At 34.1% G+C, this 20,686-nt stretch overlaps 1 protein-coding gene across 2 annotated transcripts; it reads left to right on the top strand.

Moving 5' to 3' along the window:
* The first annotated feature begins 118 nt into the window (after positions 1-118).
* LOC136824125 (serine/threonine-protein phosphatase PP1-beta catalytic subunit) lies at positions 119-19,470 on the top strand. 2 transcript variants are annotated; one of them, XM_067080289.1, is made up of 8 exons: positions 119-332; positions 15,048-15,176; positions 15,951-16,181; positions 16,615-16,719; positions 17,026-17,097; positions 17,538-17,689; positions 18,074-18,208; positions 18,593-19,470. In XM_067080289.1, exons 1-8 carry the CDS (start codon positions 281-283, stop codon positions 18,710-18,712), a joined length of 996 nt encoding a protein of 331 aa, XP_066936390.1. In that variant the 5' UTR covers positions 119-280; the 3' UTR covers positions 18,713-19,470. The 2 variants fall into 2 exon arrangements, with proteins under 2 accessions (XP_066936390.1, XP_066936391.1); XM_067080290.1 differs by lacking the exon at positions 119-332 and adding an exon at positions 7,583-12,691 and having other exon boundaries at positions 15,054-15,176.
* The last annotated feature ends 1,216 nt before the right edge of the window (positions 19,471-20,686 follow it).

Consider the following 20,686-nt stretch of genomic DNA (forward strand, 5'->3'; position numbering starts at 1 on the left):
TACTCGAAATCTTTGTTCAATAGCAAAGTCAGAGGCGGGTCTGATATTTTGCTCTCACTTACCTAGATATAAAATGCCCATGATTCGAGAAGGAAGTCTGACCACAGCTCGAAAATATTACTAAACGCGAGGGAAACAAAAAACATCGTCCCGCAAATTACATCGCTGGCGAAGGAATAGACAAAATCCACCATTTTTCCTCCATCAAGAAAGTTATTTATCATCATTTTTTTTGCACTACCCTAAACAGATTTTATTGCCCTAAATACTTACACACAACATGGCTGATTCTGAAATCAATATTGACAGTCTGATCTCACGACTCTTGGAAGGTAAGATAAAGCTATTTTTTTATTCAGTGTTTATTACAAAAAGTTAGTTTCTAACATTTTTTTTATAGTTTTCGCTTTAAGCTCCTGTTAGCTTCTCTTCTCTCTCTTTCTATCAATATTGTTTCAGAACCCTTTTAAATTTGATGTCAACGAAAGTAGAAACTCATTGATTTTAGATCTTATTAGTTTGATTGCAGACATCGAATATATACCATGAAGACGGGTAACTTGCATCAGTGGAGGCTAACTTGCATAGCCCTCAAATGACTGACTTATCAAAGCACCCAATTTTCAATACAAATGAACTACGCAGCTCTGGTTGCAGCTCTACTCTACCATTTTTTTTTTGATTTAACTTTAAGTATTTTAAGGAGCAGCCAGGTCATTCATTTGACAGGGCTATGCATGTTAGCCTCCACTGGGCCATTCCAGAATTTGTCTGTAACAGGGGGGCGGACAACACAGGATTTCCGAGGGCAAAAGTTTTCACCAAAATTCAAAGTTTCCAAGGTGAGAGAAGAAAATGTATGAATTTCCAAGGCAATTGAATTAAAAAAGACAAAAAAGAGTGGAATTTCCGATGCATTTTGCAAAAGTTCATGGATTTTTATCGAACTTTCCGACCACCACTGGAAAAGAAAAATTATCTCTAAGGCTAGAAAAAATTTAAAAATGCACGTCGTCCGACGAGGGGGTAACAAAAATTTTCTGGAATGGCCCACTGATGCAAGTTACCCGCCTTCACGGTATAGTATTGCAACTTCTCCATCTGTTGTAGACGTAAACCACCCAGTGAGATTCTTTACTACGATTTCCATCCTAAGTTATGAACCTTGGAAGAAGAAATTTTATAAAAAATCTATGCCTAAGTCCTAAGTTTTATCGTTGCTATTGCGTTTGATTGCATTCCATCAGGATGAATTGATTCACTCATTGATTCTGTTTGATTGAAATACACCTTTCCTGTATTTCCAACCTCTCAGAAATAGCCCTGAAAAATGTGTGTTCCACAACTGCTATATGAAAATAGTTTTTTTAGAGAACGGCCACAACCTATTCAATAACTGATTACTCCACAACAGTTACGTAGAGACAGACAGCCTTTCAAATTCAGTTTCTTTGCATTTGTGTCGGCAATAGCCGAAGGTCGACGCAAATTAGAATGGTTGCAAGATAATTTATTATGTTTCTATTGGGCCATTTTAGAATTTGTCTGTAACAGGGTGGCGGACGACAAGGATTTCTGAGGGCATTTCACCAAAATTCAAAATTTCCAAGGCGAGAGAAAAAATCTATGAATTTCCAAGGCAATTGATTTAAAAACGGCAAAATAGAGTGGAAATTCCGGCACATTTTGCGAAAGTACATAGATTTTACCATTGGAATTTCCGACCACCACTGGAAAAAAATTTCAGAGGCTAGAAAAAATTTATTCAATAGGCCATTGCGTTCTCCAAAACAACTATAGTTTTGGAGGTATATAAACGGATGCGTTTTTGCCTGTCATGAGAAGCAAGGGGTAAGGGAAAGTGAATTTTCAGCTTCAACTTTTGATAACGATCTTCTTTTTCAGGGTGGTATAATATCATGAATAGAAAAAACTATATAAATATGAGAGGAATCTGCTTCGCAGAACTCCAGAAAAGCCAAAAAAGTACCAACTTTCCCTAAGGAAGGTGTATTGTCCAGTTAGCTATTTTATGAAGTGTATGGGGCCGTCCACATAGTACGTACGCACTAAAATGTCGAAAATTGAGTACCCCCTCACCTGTACGTACGCAAATGGCTATACCCCCTCTGGTAAGTACGTACTTTTTCATTCACCCCCCTCCCCTTCAGTTGAAGAAAATTTTGAATTGAAATTGTTTGGTTGGGACCTTTATTTCATACATGAAACTCAATGTTTATCAAGAAACTTTTTCTTTTCCTTGATGCGTATAACAAGGGTATAAGTCGACAAAAAAAACAAGCGAAAAAGGGCTATGAAAAAATTTTCTCTGCGTACGTACATTTTTCTTTGACCCCTCCCCTCCCCCTGTACGCAAGCACATGCTTTTGAGAAGACCCCCCCCCCTTAGTGCGTACGTACTATGTGGACGGCCCCTATCCCTCTTTTTAAAAGTACTAAACAGAGCAGGCCAAATTCTAAAAAAGCAGGGCAAGAACCAGACCAAAAAGGGCACTTTTAAAAATCACCTCAACATACAAAGTTCTAAAATTATAAAGCTCGTAGCGTCAGTCTGGGTTTAGGTCTGGGCTAGGTTTAGGCTGAGTTTTAAGTCCCCCCAAAGATTCATGAAATTTTTGGGTAGCCCCCAGGGCTTTTGACCCTCAACAGTTCCACAAAAAGAGGGTTAGGCTGGACTTAAAAAATTGTTGGTTTGCCGTCACCCGACCGACCCTACCTCGAAACCTGCCGACCCAACAAATTTTATTGCCATTTTAAAGTTAAACTTCAAACAATAAAAAATCAAAACTCGTATCTTGTTTGTCTCAAGCAGAAGAATCGTAAATTCCCTGCTAGCACTTCTGCTTTTTATTCAAAACTACCTAAATGTAAACAAACTGTTAACCCTTCCATGGAACCGACCGACCCACCTCCAAAATCTAGGGTCGGGTGACGGCAAACCAACAATTTTTTAAGCCCAGCCTTATTCAATGTAAGCTGTGTTGTTGCAGTTCAAAGGCTAAGATGAAATACTTTGCTCATTTTATATAAAATATTGCGCCGCAGACAAAAAATTTTCAGCTTCATGAGCCTTAATTAGAGTAATTGAAGCCAACATTAAACATCTTTAGCCTCCACCTTTTTCAGGCTTTTTGGAGGATGTAACCCCCTTCATCATGCTATGGTCTATGGCATATTGTGTGCAGGTAGATTAGTCTGATACAGAATGTTTGAAACAGTGTGTGTGTGAACCCTGTTGACAGACTTTCTGTACTTTGGAAACCCAGGCAGACACGCACAATAAACTCAACTTACCACTAAAAACCAATCAAAACATCAGCCACATGTATTTAAGCTTCCAGTCAACAGCCCTTTTGTTTATATGAATCTATGTTCCATTTTCATATAATTTCCTTTTTTCTGCCAAGCCAGCTTTTTCCATAAATTATGTGCGCACATCGAAATTATCAAAATGAGGGCAAAAGTTCTGGTTAGCAATACAGCTTAATAAACAAGCAGCAAAAATATCATAAACTAGACTGGGAACAAAGTATTACGCTTGGATTCCCAGGTTAAGAAAAAGGCTGTAGTTGGGTGAAAATGATTATTGCCAATCTTTTCATTTTCAAAAATCTTCCTGTTAAGTGACCGAAAAGCTGTAAACCAGCAACAAAAGCATCAAAAACTAGATCATGAACCAAGTTTACCACTTGGATTCCCAAGCTATGTCTTTAGAAAGCTTGTTGGAAAATTCTTCAAATTTCAATAAATCGTTGCTTGAAAATAAGAAAGGTGTAAACCATTTTTTTTGAAAATTGAGTTACTGATACCGTTGTATTAAAGAGTTTTATCAATTTTTTGGAGCAAAAAAGGCGTATGTCAAAGGCTTTTCATTATGAACTTACTTCAAAGCTAAATTTTTGTCCAAAAATAATGGAATCAAAAATTTGAAAAAAGAAAGCCATTTGTCAAAATATTTTTGAAATTTTGCTGAATTTTGCCTATGATTACTTAGCCGGTCAATAGTATGCTCAGAAAATATTTGAATCAAAAGAGCGGCAAGTCAATTTTGTGACATTCAATGGCATATTTTGGCTATTTAGAGCAAAATAAGGGACATCTGTATCTAGAAAGGCAAGACAGCATCCGTTAGAAGTCAAAAGGGGCACTTTTTGTAATGTTTTTCTTCAAAAAGGGATGTTTTTAGCACAATTTAATCACTTTGAGAGGGACAGTGTCTGGTTTAAAAGGTATGAAAAATTGTCTGAGGGTTCCTCTTCTTCTTTTGATAGCTAAAAATATTTTAAAATATGCTTGTAACATTAATTTATTTAGTAGTTATTTAGCTGAAATACTGTTTGCTCCACAAAATACGGGGTTGCTTAGCGTTCTAACTTATTTTCTGAAAAATTTGTTTTGACCACCTCTGATATTATACCATATTTTGTCTTGTTGGGTCAAAGGCTATCGTTTGCCATGGTTAGATTATCTAAAAAGCTTTTACTTTATGAGTGCAAAAAAATCTGCTAATTTGAGCCCTCGAGCCTTAGCAACCTGGTTTCTTATAAAAATATGTAGTGTAGGGAATTTTGAGCCGTAGGAAATTCGTTTTTGGGACATATACGCAAATACAGCTATTTAGTTTTTGAATTGCTTTAAGGACCTGAAAAAATTTCATGGTTTTGAAAAATGGCTGTATTTCATTGTATTTTTCGGGACTTGAAAATATAGTATTTTTTAACACTTTTGCGCATAAATTTTTTGTATTGATCAAATCTTTCATCATAACATTTCTGTTGAATATAAAACTGTTGAAATTCAAAAAATTGTTTTTTAATGCATTACATTTTCCTGTTAGCATCGGTTTTGCTTACACTGACAACTTTTATTTTGAAAAAATGCACTATTGTTCAATCACCTTCTTTCTTCATATCTAAGTTTTTGACTACTTACAATATTGGGAACATTATTCCTTTATTGGTCAGCCTAAGCTGAGCATTCAAATCCGTAAAATTCATTTCTTCTTCCATCATCATCAGCAGCATCATAAGACGGCAAAAAAAAAATCCGATTTCCCGATATTTGCACGGATTTCTTTTACACCGGGATAAAAAACGCGCGCGATTGCATCAGCCATTGGGATTATTGCATCAGCTTCTTTTATCTCCCGAATAATGCGCTATCTCTGTATTCGTGATAGCATGATTTTTCTGCTAAATGTATTAGCTTCCCAATAAGTTGCCACTACAGTTGTGAAAATTAAAAATAAGATTTGGCTGGCTTTGCTGGAATGTGAATTTGTACACTTTTTCAATCATCAAGGTGAGATTTCTTTCCTGCCTTCTTTAACAGTGTACTGGCTTTTTATTAGTGTTTAAAAAAAGATAGCAGCAATTGTAATTTTACCTCAGTTGCATAAGCTACAAAGAAAAGATAGCATAAGCTTGTCTGTGTTCAATATCAGACAAGCAGCTACAAAACCCAGAGGTTGCATGCGAGCTCCTTGCATCCTCTTGCTAAGCTTACTTAACCTACTTAACCTACTTAACTTGCTTAACCTTGAACCTATTATATCTACTGAACTTACTGTATATATACAAACTATCATTGAATCAAATTAAATTGACTATTATAATATTGAATTGTGCGAAGGGAAATCCGCACCTAGAAACTTGTGCGAAGGGAAATCCGCACCTAGAAACTTGTGCGAAGGGAAATCCGCACCTAGACACTTGTGCGAAGGGAAATCCGCACCTAGAAACTTGTACTTATATTCATATACTTCTTGAAAACGTTCCACGTTACTTTTGCTAAAGCTTACAGAACTGCAATATGATATCTATAGAGGCATATCGTGTGTGTATAGGAAGTTTTGCTCTAACAGCTCAGAAAAATGTGAAAGGTATTTCTAAATCTATTAAAATTGGTTCTAACCTTTCAGACAATGCTTTTACTAAACTATTGAAACCAATCAGATTTTTAGCCCTTTTTGCACTTCTTTTCTTTGCAATTCCAAAGTCGTATGAGGCAACTTTTTTTCAGACACACCTAGATTTTGTCCATCTTTCAAAAAATGGTATTTTTTTTCAATATCCAAATGCAGCGTTTAATTCAGGAGATCCAAACCTTATTTTTCTCAAAGTTAATTATACCCTTCTATTATCAGGTGATATTGAACTAAACCCAGGTCCAAGAACAACTAAAGAAAACAAAAGTGATCAAGGGTCTGCTACGTACATTGATTTTACAGACATGACCAATTATCAAGTATCTAAAGCTGTTTTAGGTTCCTTTAACCAGGCTAACATAGATTTATTTGGGCAAACCGCAGGAACACAATGTAGTGCAAATTCTTTGTATGCGATATTCTGGTCTCATTTTCGACGTGTTTCTATTTGGAAAACTACAGACCTAGATAGAATTTTAATTGAAGGTGATAGGTTGTATAAGTTGTTGAATACAAATGATTATTTATCTGTTGATGAAATGCCACGATTTATTGAAACTAACGGTATTATCACCGAACTTGACTTTTTAAATTTAGAGACTGGAGAAGCTAAACTAATTGATGACTACCCCACGCTTCAAATTCCACTGAGTACTACTCAAAGTCCTGAATTTAATACCTTAATGATTATTGGCGGTTTTACTATAGCTATTATGAAAAGGTCCCAATGTTTCTTTGTCTTTGATTCACACAGCCGGGACAGCCGTGGATTACTAGTTGAAAATGGAGATGGAGCTTCATGCCTTTTAAAGTTTGATAATATTTTTGAACTTGAAAAATATGTTAAGTTTTTTTATTTAGAGTTTCGGGAAAAAGAATTTCAACATTTTCAAATCCAATTTATTCAAATTAATGAACCAAGTGAAGAGCTAAAAAGGATTCTTCAACTAAGTTATTCTCGATTTGTAAAGAAAAATTCCAGTGCGACACCTAAAAAACGTAAAAATAATTGTGCTGATGGAAATACTAGAAAGCGACAAAAAACACGTCAACAAAGCAATCAAGCCTATTATGAACAAAATAGAGAAAAAATAAATGAAAACAATAAAGCCTATTATGAACAAAACAAAGAAAAAATAAATGAAAACAATAAAGCCTATCGTGAACAAAACAAAGAAAAAATAAATGAAAACAATAAAGCCTATCGTGAACAAAACAAAGAAAAAATAAATGAAAACAATAAAGCCTATCATGAACAAAACAAAGAAAAAATAAATGAAAACAATAAAGCCTATCATGAACAAAACAAAGAAAAGATAAATGAAAACAATAAAGCCTATCATGAACAAAACAAAGAAAAGATAAATGAAAACAATAAAGCCTATCATGAACAAAACAAAGAAAAGATAAGTGAAAACAAAAAAGCTTATAATGAACAAAACAAAGAAAAGATAAGTGAAAACAAAAAAGCTTATAATGAACAAAACAAAGAAAAGATAAGTGAAAACAAAAAAGCTTATAATGAACAAATCAAAGAAAAGATAAGTGAAAATAATAGAGTTTACTACAAAAGAAATAAGGACACTCTAAAAGAGAAGCAAAAAATTAGTGCTCAAAAAAAAAAATCTGCTAAGCAGTCTGATGATCCAGTGAAAAGATTTAAAAAAATTATATATGAAGGTCCTTTTTACATATGCGTTTCTTGCCACAGATGTCTATATCGACGTTCAGTTGCTAAATTTTCTCCTGAAAAATACAACATGCCAGAAGATGATTATTGTTTAGAAGTAATTTCTTTCGATGGGAAACTGTATATCTGCAGAACGTGCCACAATAAGCTCAAAAAAGATAATTTACCATGTCAGTCAGTTAAAAACAAACTAAGCCTTGATGAACTACCAACTGAATTCAGTACTCTTCGCAGACTTGAAAAGGTTTTAATTTCTCGTAGAATTTTATTTAAGAAAATTGCAATAATGCCAAAAGGTCAGTTTCCCAAGTTAAAAGGGTCAATTTGTAATGTTCCAATTGACATAGAAGATATTGCTAATACCCTGCCAAGAAAAACTAGTGATAATGGTCTTGTCATAGTTAAACTTAAAAGAAAATTAGAATATAAGGGACATGTAATTTTTGAGGCAATTAGGCCTGATTTTGTTCAGCAAATGTTAAATTATTTAAAAGATAACAATCCTCTTTATCAAGACATAGTGATTGATGTCAGTAACATTTCTGATGATGAAACTATGGTGGGAAATAATACAGATGTTACTAGCATTAATACAGCCAGCAATGATAACGAAGAAATTTCTGATGAGGGTAGCAGAACACAAAATGACACTTCAGTTTTAGAACTTGAGACGACAGCAAACCCACTCGACTTGTTTCGCTCAAGTGCAAATGAAACAACTCTTATGTCCCATACTCCCACTGAAACAGAAATAGATAATGAAATTTTAACATTAGCACCTGGTCAAGGGAAAAAACCAATTTCTATTTTGAATGATGAAAATTGTGAAATGCTTGCCCATCCTCATTTGTTTCCCAAAGGTAAATTTGGATTCAACGTTCAACGCAATGTTAAATTGAGTCCCTCAAAGTACTTTAACCAACGATTATTGAACTATACTCAAAAATTTGCCTCCGATCCAGACTACATATTTTTTGCTAACTCTGTGATTCAACAAGTCTCTTTGACCAGTCAAATAAATGTTGCCATGAGAAAAGTTGCAGCCTCTAATTTAAATGCGGGAATGTTAAGTCAAAATTTCAAAGAAACAGTGAAACAATTTATTGCAAATGACAAAGCCTTTGCTTTTATGAGTACAGTTAAAGGAACTCCAGCATATTGGAAAAAATTTCAGCAAGAAGTTTTGGCAATGGTTAAACAATTAGGGCCACCAACTTTCTTTTTGACTTTAAGCTGTGCTGATCTAAGATGGAATGAATTGATCTCCATAATTTACAAACTCAAGGGTCAAAATGTTACTAACGAATTTATTGAGAATCTTTCTTATCATGAAAGGTGTGATTTGTTAAATAGCAATCCTGTTCTAGTAGCAAGGCATTTTCAATATAGAGTTGAAGTATTTTTTAAAGAAATTGTTTTAGATGGTCCACTTGGCAAAACAACTTATTATGCTATTCGGGTTGAATTTCAAGTACGTGGAAGCCCTCATATTCATTCTTTTCTTTGGATTTTGAATGCGCCAACATTAACTCCGGAAACAAAATCTGAATACGTAGAATTTGTTGATAAAATAATTAAAGTTTGTTTACCATCACAACAAGAAGATCCAGAATTGTTTAACCTTGTAAAAACCTATCAATTACATCGTCATTCGAAAACTTGTCGTAAATATAAAAATACGCCTTGTAGATTTCATTTCGGCAAATTTTTTTCTGAGAGAACTATTGTTTCAGAGCCTTTGCCACAAGAATTGCCACAAGAGCAAAAACGAACAATACTGTCACTGAGAAAAGAAGTATTAAGTAAAGTAAGGACATATATAAATGAAAATCTTAATCCAAGTAAAAGAAATTTTTTTAACCCAGATGCTGAAAATTTCAGTCCTGTTCCAACCATAGATGAAATACTTAATGAATTAGATATTCCCAAGAATGAATATGAATATGCTCTGTCAGTATCTGAAGATGATGATTTTCACCTATATTTGAAGCGTGATTCAAATGCGTGTTTTGTAAACAATTATTTTACTGAGGGTCTGAAAGCTTGGCAAGCAAATCTGGATATTCAGCCTGTATTTAATTATTACAAGGCTGTTACTTACATGTGTGCATATCTGTCCAAAACTGAAGATGAAGTGTCTCATGCTATGAACCAAGCTGTTCAAGAAGCATTCGAAAACGATTTAGACAAATATCAGCAAATGAAATCTATTGCGCATGCTTATGTTTCAAAACGGGAAGTATCGGTGCAAGAAGCTGTATATCTTAGCATGCCTGAATTATGGCTAAGAAAAGTATTTCCAGGTGTAACCTTTGCAAACACCAATGTACCAGAGAAAAGATTTAGAATGTGCCTTAGTGAAAATGAAATAAGTGAGCTTCCTGAAGATAGTACCTCGATATTCAAAAAGAATATGCTAGACCGATATTGTGATAGACCAACCAACAACTATGCTAATGGAATTTATGTGTCTGTTTCAAACATGTGTTATGCTGAATTTTTGAGGTTTTATAGTATCATGTATGTAGAGAATAAAGAAAATGATTGCCAGCCCAATGAACTTGTAGATGATCTAGTTGAATCAAATCATCCAACAAATGGGTACCCAAATATTGTTCCACTCTTGTCCAGTCGAGATAAACTAAAATGTCGTAAAGTTCCATTAGTACTCCGTCTTCATGAGCCAAATAGAAACAAGCACCCCGAAGATTATGCTCATCATCTGTTAATGTTATATTATCCTTTTCGTAATGAAAATGAGTTACTCTCTCAGGAACACAATTCTTACACACAGAAACTATTTGAACCAGGTGTTGTAGAAATGATTGAAAGGAACAGAGCTTTGATCCAACCATATTCTGGTTTAGTAGATGATGCATTAGTAAGGTTTAGAACTGACATCACGCTCAATATGAATGACTTTGAACAGCAGGAAAATGATGAAACAAATGCTGAGCTTGAAAGTAATACTGCAAATAATAATGATGAATCAGATGATGAAGCTAATGAAGACACAGTACCATTTAGGGCAGCAATACCAATGGAATCTATTTTGCTTCCTGATAATGAAATAAATACTCGTATAAGATCTCTTAATCTTCAACAGAGAGAAATCTTTGATGTAATACACAAGTGGGGAAGAAATTTTGTAAAAAACCTGTCTTCTAAAGATCCTAAAATTGTAGAGCCATTCCATATTTTCTTAACTGGTGGCGGAGGCGTGGGAAAAAGCCATTTACTTACAACAATTTATCACTCATTGTCTAAACTTTTAATGTACAGAGGAGGAGAACCTACTAAACAAAGGATTCTTGTGCTTGCCCCAACAGGTGTAGCAGCGATCAATGTCAATGGAACCACAATTCACACTGGTTTGATTATTCCTACAAAAAAGCTATTTCCCTTGAATGCTATGTCAAAACAAAATTTGCAAAAAAAACTTGCTTGCGTCGAGATTATAATGATTGATGAAATTTCAATGGTACCTAGTCGCTTATTTCGAAATATTGATTCAAGGCTACGTGAAATATTCAGTTCTGATAAACCTTTTGGTGGAAAATCGGTCTTACTTTGTGGTGATTTGTATCAACTCCCACCAATTTATAGAGATCCAATTTACAAAGCTGATTGTTCATCTATGCAAAGTATTGTCGGATTTGAATTATGGAGAAGTTTCCAAATGGCAGAATTGACTGAGGTCATGAGACAGAGAGATGATATTGATTTTGTAGATCTATTAAATCAAGTACGTTTAGGTGAACTTGATGAAGAAAAAGAAGAACTTTTAAAATCTAGATTCATTACAAAAGACAGTCCAGACTACCCTGCTAATATAACTCATATTTATGCAGAAAATAAGCCAGTAGATTTATACAATTTGCAAATGCTTGAAAAATTACCGACTGAAAAGCATCTGATTCTTGCACAAGATGAGGTACCAAAAAATCTGACAAGAAGTGATTTGAATTTTATTGAAAATGCTAAAGCAAGAGATACAGGTGGTCTAGCTCGTATTATTGAAATGAAAGTAGGTGCTCGTGTTTTGATATCAAAAAATATTGACATTGCTGATAGATTAGTCAATGGACAAGTTGGAACAGTTATGAGATTCAAATTTGATTGCAATAATAAAATATCTGGTTTATATGTAAAACTTGATGATGTCACTGCAGGTAAAAAAGGATCCAATTTGGATAGTGTATGTAGAGAAAACAATTGGACTTTGATCGAAAGAGCAGAATCTACCTTTGCGACTAGAAAAAATAAGCAAAAGTCACCTATGGTTAGAAGAACTCAATTTCCACTGATACTATCGTATGCATGTACTAGTCACAAAGTCCAAGGGCTAACACTTCAATCAGCAGTCGTAAGCTTTGAATTATTTGGTCAAAGATATTTCAATGAAGGTCAAATGTATGTTAATTTGTCAAGGGTAACTGACATAAACGGACTATTCTTAATTGGTGAATATAGTAGAAATGCTATCAGAGTCAACACTGAAGCAGGGCTTGAATATGAACGTTTGAGAAGAAGTTGTTGTTTGCAAAAGGTTCAAACTTTTTCACCTGTTTCTACCTCTCCCAAGCATTTAAATATCTCCCTTCTTAATATTCGCTCGATGAATAAACATGCTGTTGACCTAAAAAAATCTGAAAATTTAATGAACAGTGACTTGTTATGCCTTACTGAAACTCAGCTATCACCTACAAGTGATACTAGTGGAATTGATCAAACATTAAATGGTTTTAATATTGAGTATAACAACAATTCAATTAATCGCTTTCAAAACACTGCATGTTGCACAAATTCTTCAATTCAAATTTTAGAGTGTAATAAAGCAGCAGGTTACACATTGATAAAATTCAAAAAAGAGACGTTTAGTAGTCAACCTATTAGCCTTTTAATCTTGTACAGACCACCTAATTCTTCAAGAAACACTTTTCGTGAAGAACTATTGCAACTGACAAGTTATGATGATGTAGACATTATTGTGGGAGATTTCAATATTGATGCACTAGATCCAACAAATCAAGACCTAAACGAAATACTTTCTTCATTCAAAATGATAGTGAATGAACCAACTCATCTTGCTGGTGGCCTTCTGGACCATGTTTATATAAAAACAAGTTTTATTAGCCAAAGAGAAGTGAATTGCTTTATAAAGGATATTTATTTCTCCGACCATGATGGAGTTTGTTTCGCTATTGTGAGTGATTCTTAAATTGTTTGAACTGCTTGGACTGCTTGAAATGCTTGATATGGGGGGGGTGTACAGTTTGGAGGGTGGGATACATAAGGGATACAAAATTCTTCAAGAGTAAAGTTTCTAATATTCATTATAAAGTCGATTCAGTACATTTATAAATAAATAAATCACAGCTTATTCTGATGAATTTTGAATCCCTTACGTATCTATCTTAGAAAAAAAAATCAAAACTGACAATAAGGAATTTGTCTTAAAAAGGTTTTTAGTGCCTTTAAAAGGAAAGAAACTTTCTTGTAAATTTTAATCTTTTGGATGGTTATGAATTTCTTTAAAACGTCACTTGTCACTTTTGAGTGGACACGATACTAGTTACAAAAGACATTTTCCTCAGTCACATAACTTTTTATAATTTTATGTACAGTATTTTAAAAATCTGGATTTTAAGAATTTTTTTCTATCAAATTGGAATATTAACTTTGTACATTCTTTATATATTTTTTTAGTTAAAATTTGAATTATGATATGCATTAACTTTTTAATTTTTTTTTTGAAAATTCTTTTTATAGTATTTTTTAATCAACTCATCAATTTATACAAAATTTAGAATTATAAAATTAACAAAATGAACAATACAAATAAAAACCCTGGACTAAAACTATGTTGGACTGAACTGGAATATTATTTGCGTGTTAATCGTTCTGCTGTAACTAAAATTATATGCTTGGCTGGAGAAAATATATGGTCATTTGTATGATATGATGCTGGTAATTTGTTAATGGTTTTGTTGTAGTATTAATTCCTGTTACGTAATAGTGTTGGTAGAATGAGGCAACCTAAAAGAAAAGAAACAAATTTTTGATTCATTGGCAACTTGGAATAAACATTGATTTCACACCACCAAATTCAGCAACTCTAGATGCTACAAAAGTCACAAAAACAAGAGGTTAGTAAGACTTGATAAACTTTGAGAAAATACTACTCGAGTACTATACTTCAAAGTCACAATTTACGATTCTCTGCTTAAAAAAATTGACAAATAGGTATATTCTTAACAATGGTTGGTATTTTTACAGACAATTGGTATAAAATCTATTGAAGTGGTTATCAATTTCTGAAAAGAAGTAATTTATCACACGTTTTCTCTGAAAAGAAAATACAAATAAATACATCGGGGTGTTTACTTCCTTTTAATTTTATATTTTACTCTGTTATTTTAGATATCAATCAACGATCAATTGTCAATTGGCTGTCATGACTCGTAAACAATTGTCACTGTTTTACTCCGAACTCAAAGTCGATGCTACAAAGTACATTCAGGTAATTTAATTAAACCTTACAAAACATTTAAAAACCTGAAGGCTTTTCTATTTTCTTACATAAGAAACTGTCACATTTGCTGAATGTCTCCATTCACCAAATAACTTAGAAAGTTTATATCATCAGCTTTTATTTTTATTTTTTGTTTTCTCTACTAGATTATATACGATCAACAGTAGTTTCATATTGTATTCGTTTCAATCAATCGGTATGCTGTTCATTGTCAAATTGTCGTCGAAGAAAAACCAACGACTGGCGACCATTTAAATTTTGTTCATAATAGAGTTATTTGTTGCTGATTTTGAAATTCATAACGTTTCTTCGCTCAGTGAATGAAAGTGATCAAATGATATCATAAGTGTTAGCTATACTTGTCCATTAACCATTTCGTACTGCATTGTTTTGTTTTGCTTGATTATTGCAAAGATGCTGCTGGGATTAATATAATGAACTATTATTTGAAAAAAAACTATTTCTATTTGTAAAAGTAAATGGTCAGTCTATGTGACCTGTCAATTGAATTTTTGATAGAATCTTTGTATAAGTTTATAACAGGACATATCTAAAATTTTGTGATTTGTCCCTAAATTTTTACTTTATCTTCAAAATGTTAAAAGTTGAATTTAAATGCTTTAGATACGGAATGTTAATTTTCTATTCAATCTTACTACTAGGAGTTTTGAGTAACCTGAAGAAACATATAGGCAAAGTGATTTTCTAGCTCTATTAAGTTTTCCAATTTTGCTTGATTCTTTATGCATCTAGTCCTTCCTTCCATCGCAGCTATTTAACTTCTTTACAAACTATCCAACTAATAATTTAACTATATTGGCTGACCTTCCAGCCTCGGCTGGTTTATTTAATGATTATTTCTTTACTTTTTCTAGCTCGTGGCAGACCAGGAAAAACAGTTCAAATGACAGAGGCTGAGGTCAAAGGGCTTTGCATGAAATCAAGAGAACTTTTCCTCAGTCAGCCCATTTTACTGGAACTTGAAGCTCCCTTAAAGATTTGCGGTGAGTTTTCCCTTCCCACTACATGAAACATAGATTTGTAAATTGACGATGACATAACAAGATTGCAAGCGTCATCACTTATAATATTTTAACAGATTTGATTTAAGTTATGTTAAGCTCATTTTTGTTTTTGAAATTATTTTTAAGTGTTATGTAATCTAGATGTCTAAATCTATAGCTAACTTTTCCAAAAGCCTGGTATTATTTCAATAGGACGTGCGCGATTGCGCTCACGCTTAGTAAAGCGCTCATCAATCTCGTATGGTGAGCAGAAAAATGCGCGTGTCAATTATATTATGATTCTGTAAAAAGACTTGTAAAAGGCGTTTTCTATGAAATTGCGCGCGCTAATAATGATTGACGAGCGCGATTTTGTAAAAATTTCGCGCGCCTTATCTTTATTACTCGGAGGTTTTGTCACTCTCCTACTTATTTCTTCCTGGAAAAGCCTGGTTGCCATGGCTTTATGGAGACATCATTCATAACTTATCTTCTACCATTATAAAAACAGTATCCCATCACCTCCAAAGCGCTAGAAATCCTATGTTAATTTTACTTTGTCAGCTTCTCTAAGAGGAGTGTCTGGTTCAAAGATCGAGAAAGTTAACTTTTACTGACGCAGTTAGCAGGGACACTGGGCTTTTCATAGTGACCTGGAGACTGCCATGCGCGACCGCGATTCTTGACGCCAGAGGGTAGAATCCATCATCTCGACCGCGGTCGAAAAATGATGATGATATCATCAACTTAATAATCACTACTTTATCTTTTCAGGTGATATACATGGACAATATTCCGATTTATTACGTCTTTTCGAATACGGAGGATTCCCTCCAGAAGCCAACTACTTATTCTTGGGTGATTACGTGGACAGAGGAAAACAATCTTTGGAAACCATCTGTTTATTACTGGCATACAAAATCAAATATCCTGAAAACTTTTTCTTGTTAAGAGGAAACCATGAATGTGCCAGTATTAACAGAATCTACGGCTTTTATGACGAATGTAAGATATTCTCTTATTTTTAATTCTCACACACACACACAGCGTTTCTATTCTTGAATTCTGTTAGGATATGAGGATATCCTCTTCTCTATTATTCTTTTTATTGACGCTAAAACGAAGTATCATCAATGATTGCAATAGGATTAACTGAACAATGATTCTACTATGCTTAAAATACCTCTTGATACACGCCTGCTAATTCTGCTCTTACTCCTTTCATGTTCTTAAGTAGTTATTATGATGAAATCCAAAAAAGACTAATCGCTAAGTAGTCGAGGGTTGTAACTTTAATAATTATTACTTTTTAACAACTAATTGGGAATTTGAATTATCAGAAGTCATTTTGTTTATATTCAACGTGAACTCCAATTTTCTGAAATGCAATGTTTCGAGATATTGCTTAAGGGTTGATTTTGGAACTATTTTTTTACAGGTAAAAGACGATTCAGTATCAAATTATGGAAGACGTTCACAGATTGCTTCAATTGTTTACCCATCGCAGCTATCGTCGACGAAAAAATTTTCTGTTGTCACGGAGGTGAAACTCAAAACCTTACTTTCCTTTCACACTATATCATTTTCCTTTCTCTTGAAACATATCGCACCTAACCGGAGTGTTGCAATTCCGTCCATTTTGAATTTAATAACATGGACTTCCGTCCAAAATAAGCGCTTGATAGCAGAAAAGAGTCAGATTTGAGACATTCCGCCCAGATTCAGCAAAGTCGGTTGCGGCATTGATACTACAATTTTTAGGCCTCCAGTACACTACTAAAGAGCTTGGTATCAGATTATCAGAAACCTTTTGAAACAATTATTTTATTCTCTTTCCGTCTGTACACAGGACTTTCACCCGATTTACAATCCATGGAACAAATTCGACGAATCATGAGACCAACCGACGTCCCTGATGCAGGTTAGACCCCTCTCTCAGCGAATGCTTTGGCTTTCTTTATCTATTTTGGTTTCCGAAACTCATAATTAGAAACTCAGAGCCTTTGGTCGAAGCACAATACTGACTGTTAACGTAGTAATAAGCTTGTTTCTCTCTAAAGAGACGAAGCGGCTATTGGGCTATTAGCTGTTTATTTTTCTTTGTTTATGTAATCCATGACATAAAGATTCCTTATATGATGTTACTCTATGTGACAAAAATAAAACAAGAGTTTTAAATCTGTACGTTTTCATTAATGTTTACAACGTATAATGTATAACGGAAATATGTCATAACATTATATTTAAAGAAATGGCCAATCACTTGCTAAAGCTGTCTTAAGTTGAGTTGTGTGATTTCAAGGCATAAATTTATACATTTGGAGGAGTTTTTGTCACCAAACATAAATCTTTTTTTCGCAGGTTTACTTTGCGATTTATTATGGTCTGATCCCGATAAAGAAATCACAGGATGGGGAGAAAATGATCGTGGTGTCTCATTCACATTCGGTGCCGATGTTGTCGGCAAATTCTTAAATAGACACGACCTCGATCTCATATGCAGGGCTCACCAGGTATCTCATTTTATATTCCCAGATTCTTTAAATGATACTAAATAGCAAAATAAGAAACTGCAACAAACTTAAAGCAAAATACGTGCGTTGTTTGCCTTCGTTCTTGTTCACAGCCTTCCTGTTTTACTTCATGTTTAACTGTATGGGTAAGGTATATATCATTTCTTACAGATCCAGTTGTAGAATTTTCTCCGTTCTTTTCGAACCAGATTTCATAATTACTTTAGATATTAATACGATTCTAGAATTAATTTACCATGAAGTAAAACGGTGTTTAAGTATCTTGGTTATCTGGTTTGAAAGTCTCTATAGCCTACTGCTACTGGGGTATTGTCTTTTATTTTCTTGGCTTTAATCAGATTTTCAATTTTCACAAATTAATAGGTCGTTGAAGACGGATATGAATTTTTCGCTAAACGCCAATTGGTTACACTCTTCTCTGCACCCAACTACTGTGGTGAATTTGATAACGCGGGTGGTATGATGAGTGTGGACGACACCCTGATGTGTTCTTTCCAGGTATGCTACTTATTTTCTCAAATACTTCATGGGATGAGTTGGAGAATAGCATAATGCTACATGGGCCAAGTACTATAACCTCGTTAAAAGGAGATTGGAATAGTTTTTGTTGTCTGACCTTTGTTTGCTCTAGTTAACTCAGCTATTATATTTTATTTTTAAATTTTGAAAGATTTATAGGTTCTTTCTCGGGACGATATAGAAGGTCAAACATCTCAAACTATTTTTGATTATCCGATTTTTATTATCCCACATTGATAACAGTAAATCTTTTGCTTTCTTTGAATATGCTTTTGTTTGTTAAAACCTACTAATCCGTAAACGGTCAATGTATTTTGCTTGACAATCCACAATATTTCAATCCCGATCTTTTTATCTTTACAGATCCTGAAACCGGCAGAGAAGAAAGCGAAATACCAATATAGTGGTTTGAACACTGGGCGCCCTATTACGCCACCACGCAACCAAAACAGTAAAGGGAAAGACAACAAGGGGAAAAGATGAGGACCTTTAGAAACAAATAAAATGAGTGAGAGAAAACAACATTATTCTTTGATACTGTGCATGCCCAGTCGATAGATCTAAAGTAATGTCAAGTTGACAAAACCAGACTTCATCTTTGAGAGGGAAAGAATGAAATGACACTCGCAATTTTTCGGTCAATAAAGACTTTGTATCATGTACATAAAATGTGGACACCCTTTAAAAATCATCGATCTGTGATTTATTTGTTTTTATATTATATAATCTGTAATTTTGTCAATCATTTTAGGTTCAAAAATGTTTGTTTATCTTAAAATACCGTAACTTTCTTTTTATACAAATGTACAGAAAATTAAGTAATCACTTCCTTACATAAGAAACTACTATATTCCACAACACCGACTGAAGTCTCGTTTAATAAGTTTTATTTTTCTAAGAATGTCATCAAAAGTATGAAAACTGTTTTATTTATTTTTAAGTTATTAGCCACCATTCCTTAATTATGTTGTAAGCGTATTCGCCATGTTTTAACGATTTTAAAATGATGGATATTTTATAAGCTGTATCTTTTTGAGCACTAAATATTGCGTTTATATTAAGGCTACCGCTATATAATGTATTGTTAGCAAAATATTTTCTTGTACGATAGACACAAAGGTCGTGATTCCACATCGCGGCTTTTTGACAAATTCGAACGTTCGATATTGTAATAGTTTTTTTCTAATTTTTTAATGAGATACAATGAAAAAGTGGAATAAACAGAATAATGGATCTCGAAATTCTTGCTAACGTCCCCCAAATAGTTTCCGAAAAATCCTGTAAGCGTCTAAGAAATAGTTTCCGAAAAATACTGTAAGCGTCTAAGAAACATCTCAGCCTAATAGTCGAGAAATTTGACCTCAGATTTTCACGAGAAGGTCACGCTACTTACACTTCTAGGGTTTTAAAACAGGTTTTCTCTGGTTGTCTTTACTTATTGACCAGAATAAAAGAGCGCATATGCGACAAAAATGGTTTTTTAAGGTGGGAGTCACATGAAGTTTTGAGATTTGGTGAAAAAATTATCGATTTCGGGATTTTGCGCGTTTTATGACCCTATACCCTTTCTGAACACACTCTGAAAATTTTAAGGCCGTAGCATTTATATTTCCTGAGATAAAAGCTTTTTTCTAGACCCTGGTCTAAAGTATTTTCCTTAGCAACGAAAAATCATACCCGTTGCTAGGGCCCGATTTCTTTATGGCTGATCTAAACATAGGATCATGACATACCAAACGAAAGATCTTTTTACGCCCTTTTTGGGCGTCTAAATCAATACCGCCTTTTTTTCGCGGGATTTCTTAATATGACGTAATCAAAAATGGTAACCAAAGAAATGATATTTTTAAAAACATACAAATTTTGGAGGGGATGCTCTTATATCGGATGGCCAATAGTCACCTTCATTTTTTTATTTTATTTTTTTATCCACGGATCGCTGATAGTCACTTTTCCGGGGGTTAGGTAGGGTCAGGGTTGCTAGTAACGGCTTGTCACTGTGCCGGGTGCATACTCGGCGCCTTGGGCCCCGCAGGGTTGCTAGTAACGGCTCGAATTTCAGTCAGGTTTAAAAAAGGGGTACTGTTACCCATATTATAATAATATTACCCCCGTCTTTTGCCAGTTCGGTATAATTTTTTATGAATTGCGTGGTTTTGCTGTGCGGCGATGGCTCAACGGATAGAGCGCTGGCTTCCGAATCTGAAGGTCTTTCTTTGGTGGTGGTTCGAATCCCTCTCGGTGCGAAAATTAGACTGGTCGAAATTGATGGACAAATGATTGACAGGTATGAAAACTCAGTCAGAAATGAGAAACTAAGTCTCAGAAACTCAGACAGTCAGAAAAGAGAAAAATAGGATAAGAGATAGGAAAGAAAACAAGGTGACGATTGGCCATCCGATATAACATCTACCTTTTGGAGGCTGTCAGCAGTGATTTTGACTATGAAAACTTTCT

Source organism: Clytia hemisphaerica, unplaced genomic scaffold (genome assembly GCF_902728285.1).
Source record: "Clytia hemisphaerica strain Z4C2 unplaced genomic scaffold, Clytia hemisphaerica genome assembly, whole genome shotgun sequence".
Classification (NCBI taxonomy): Eukaryota; Metazoa; Cnidaria; class Hydrozoa; order Leptothecata; family Clytiidae; genus Clytia; species Clytia hemisphaerica.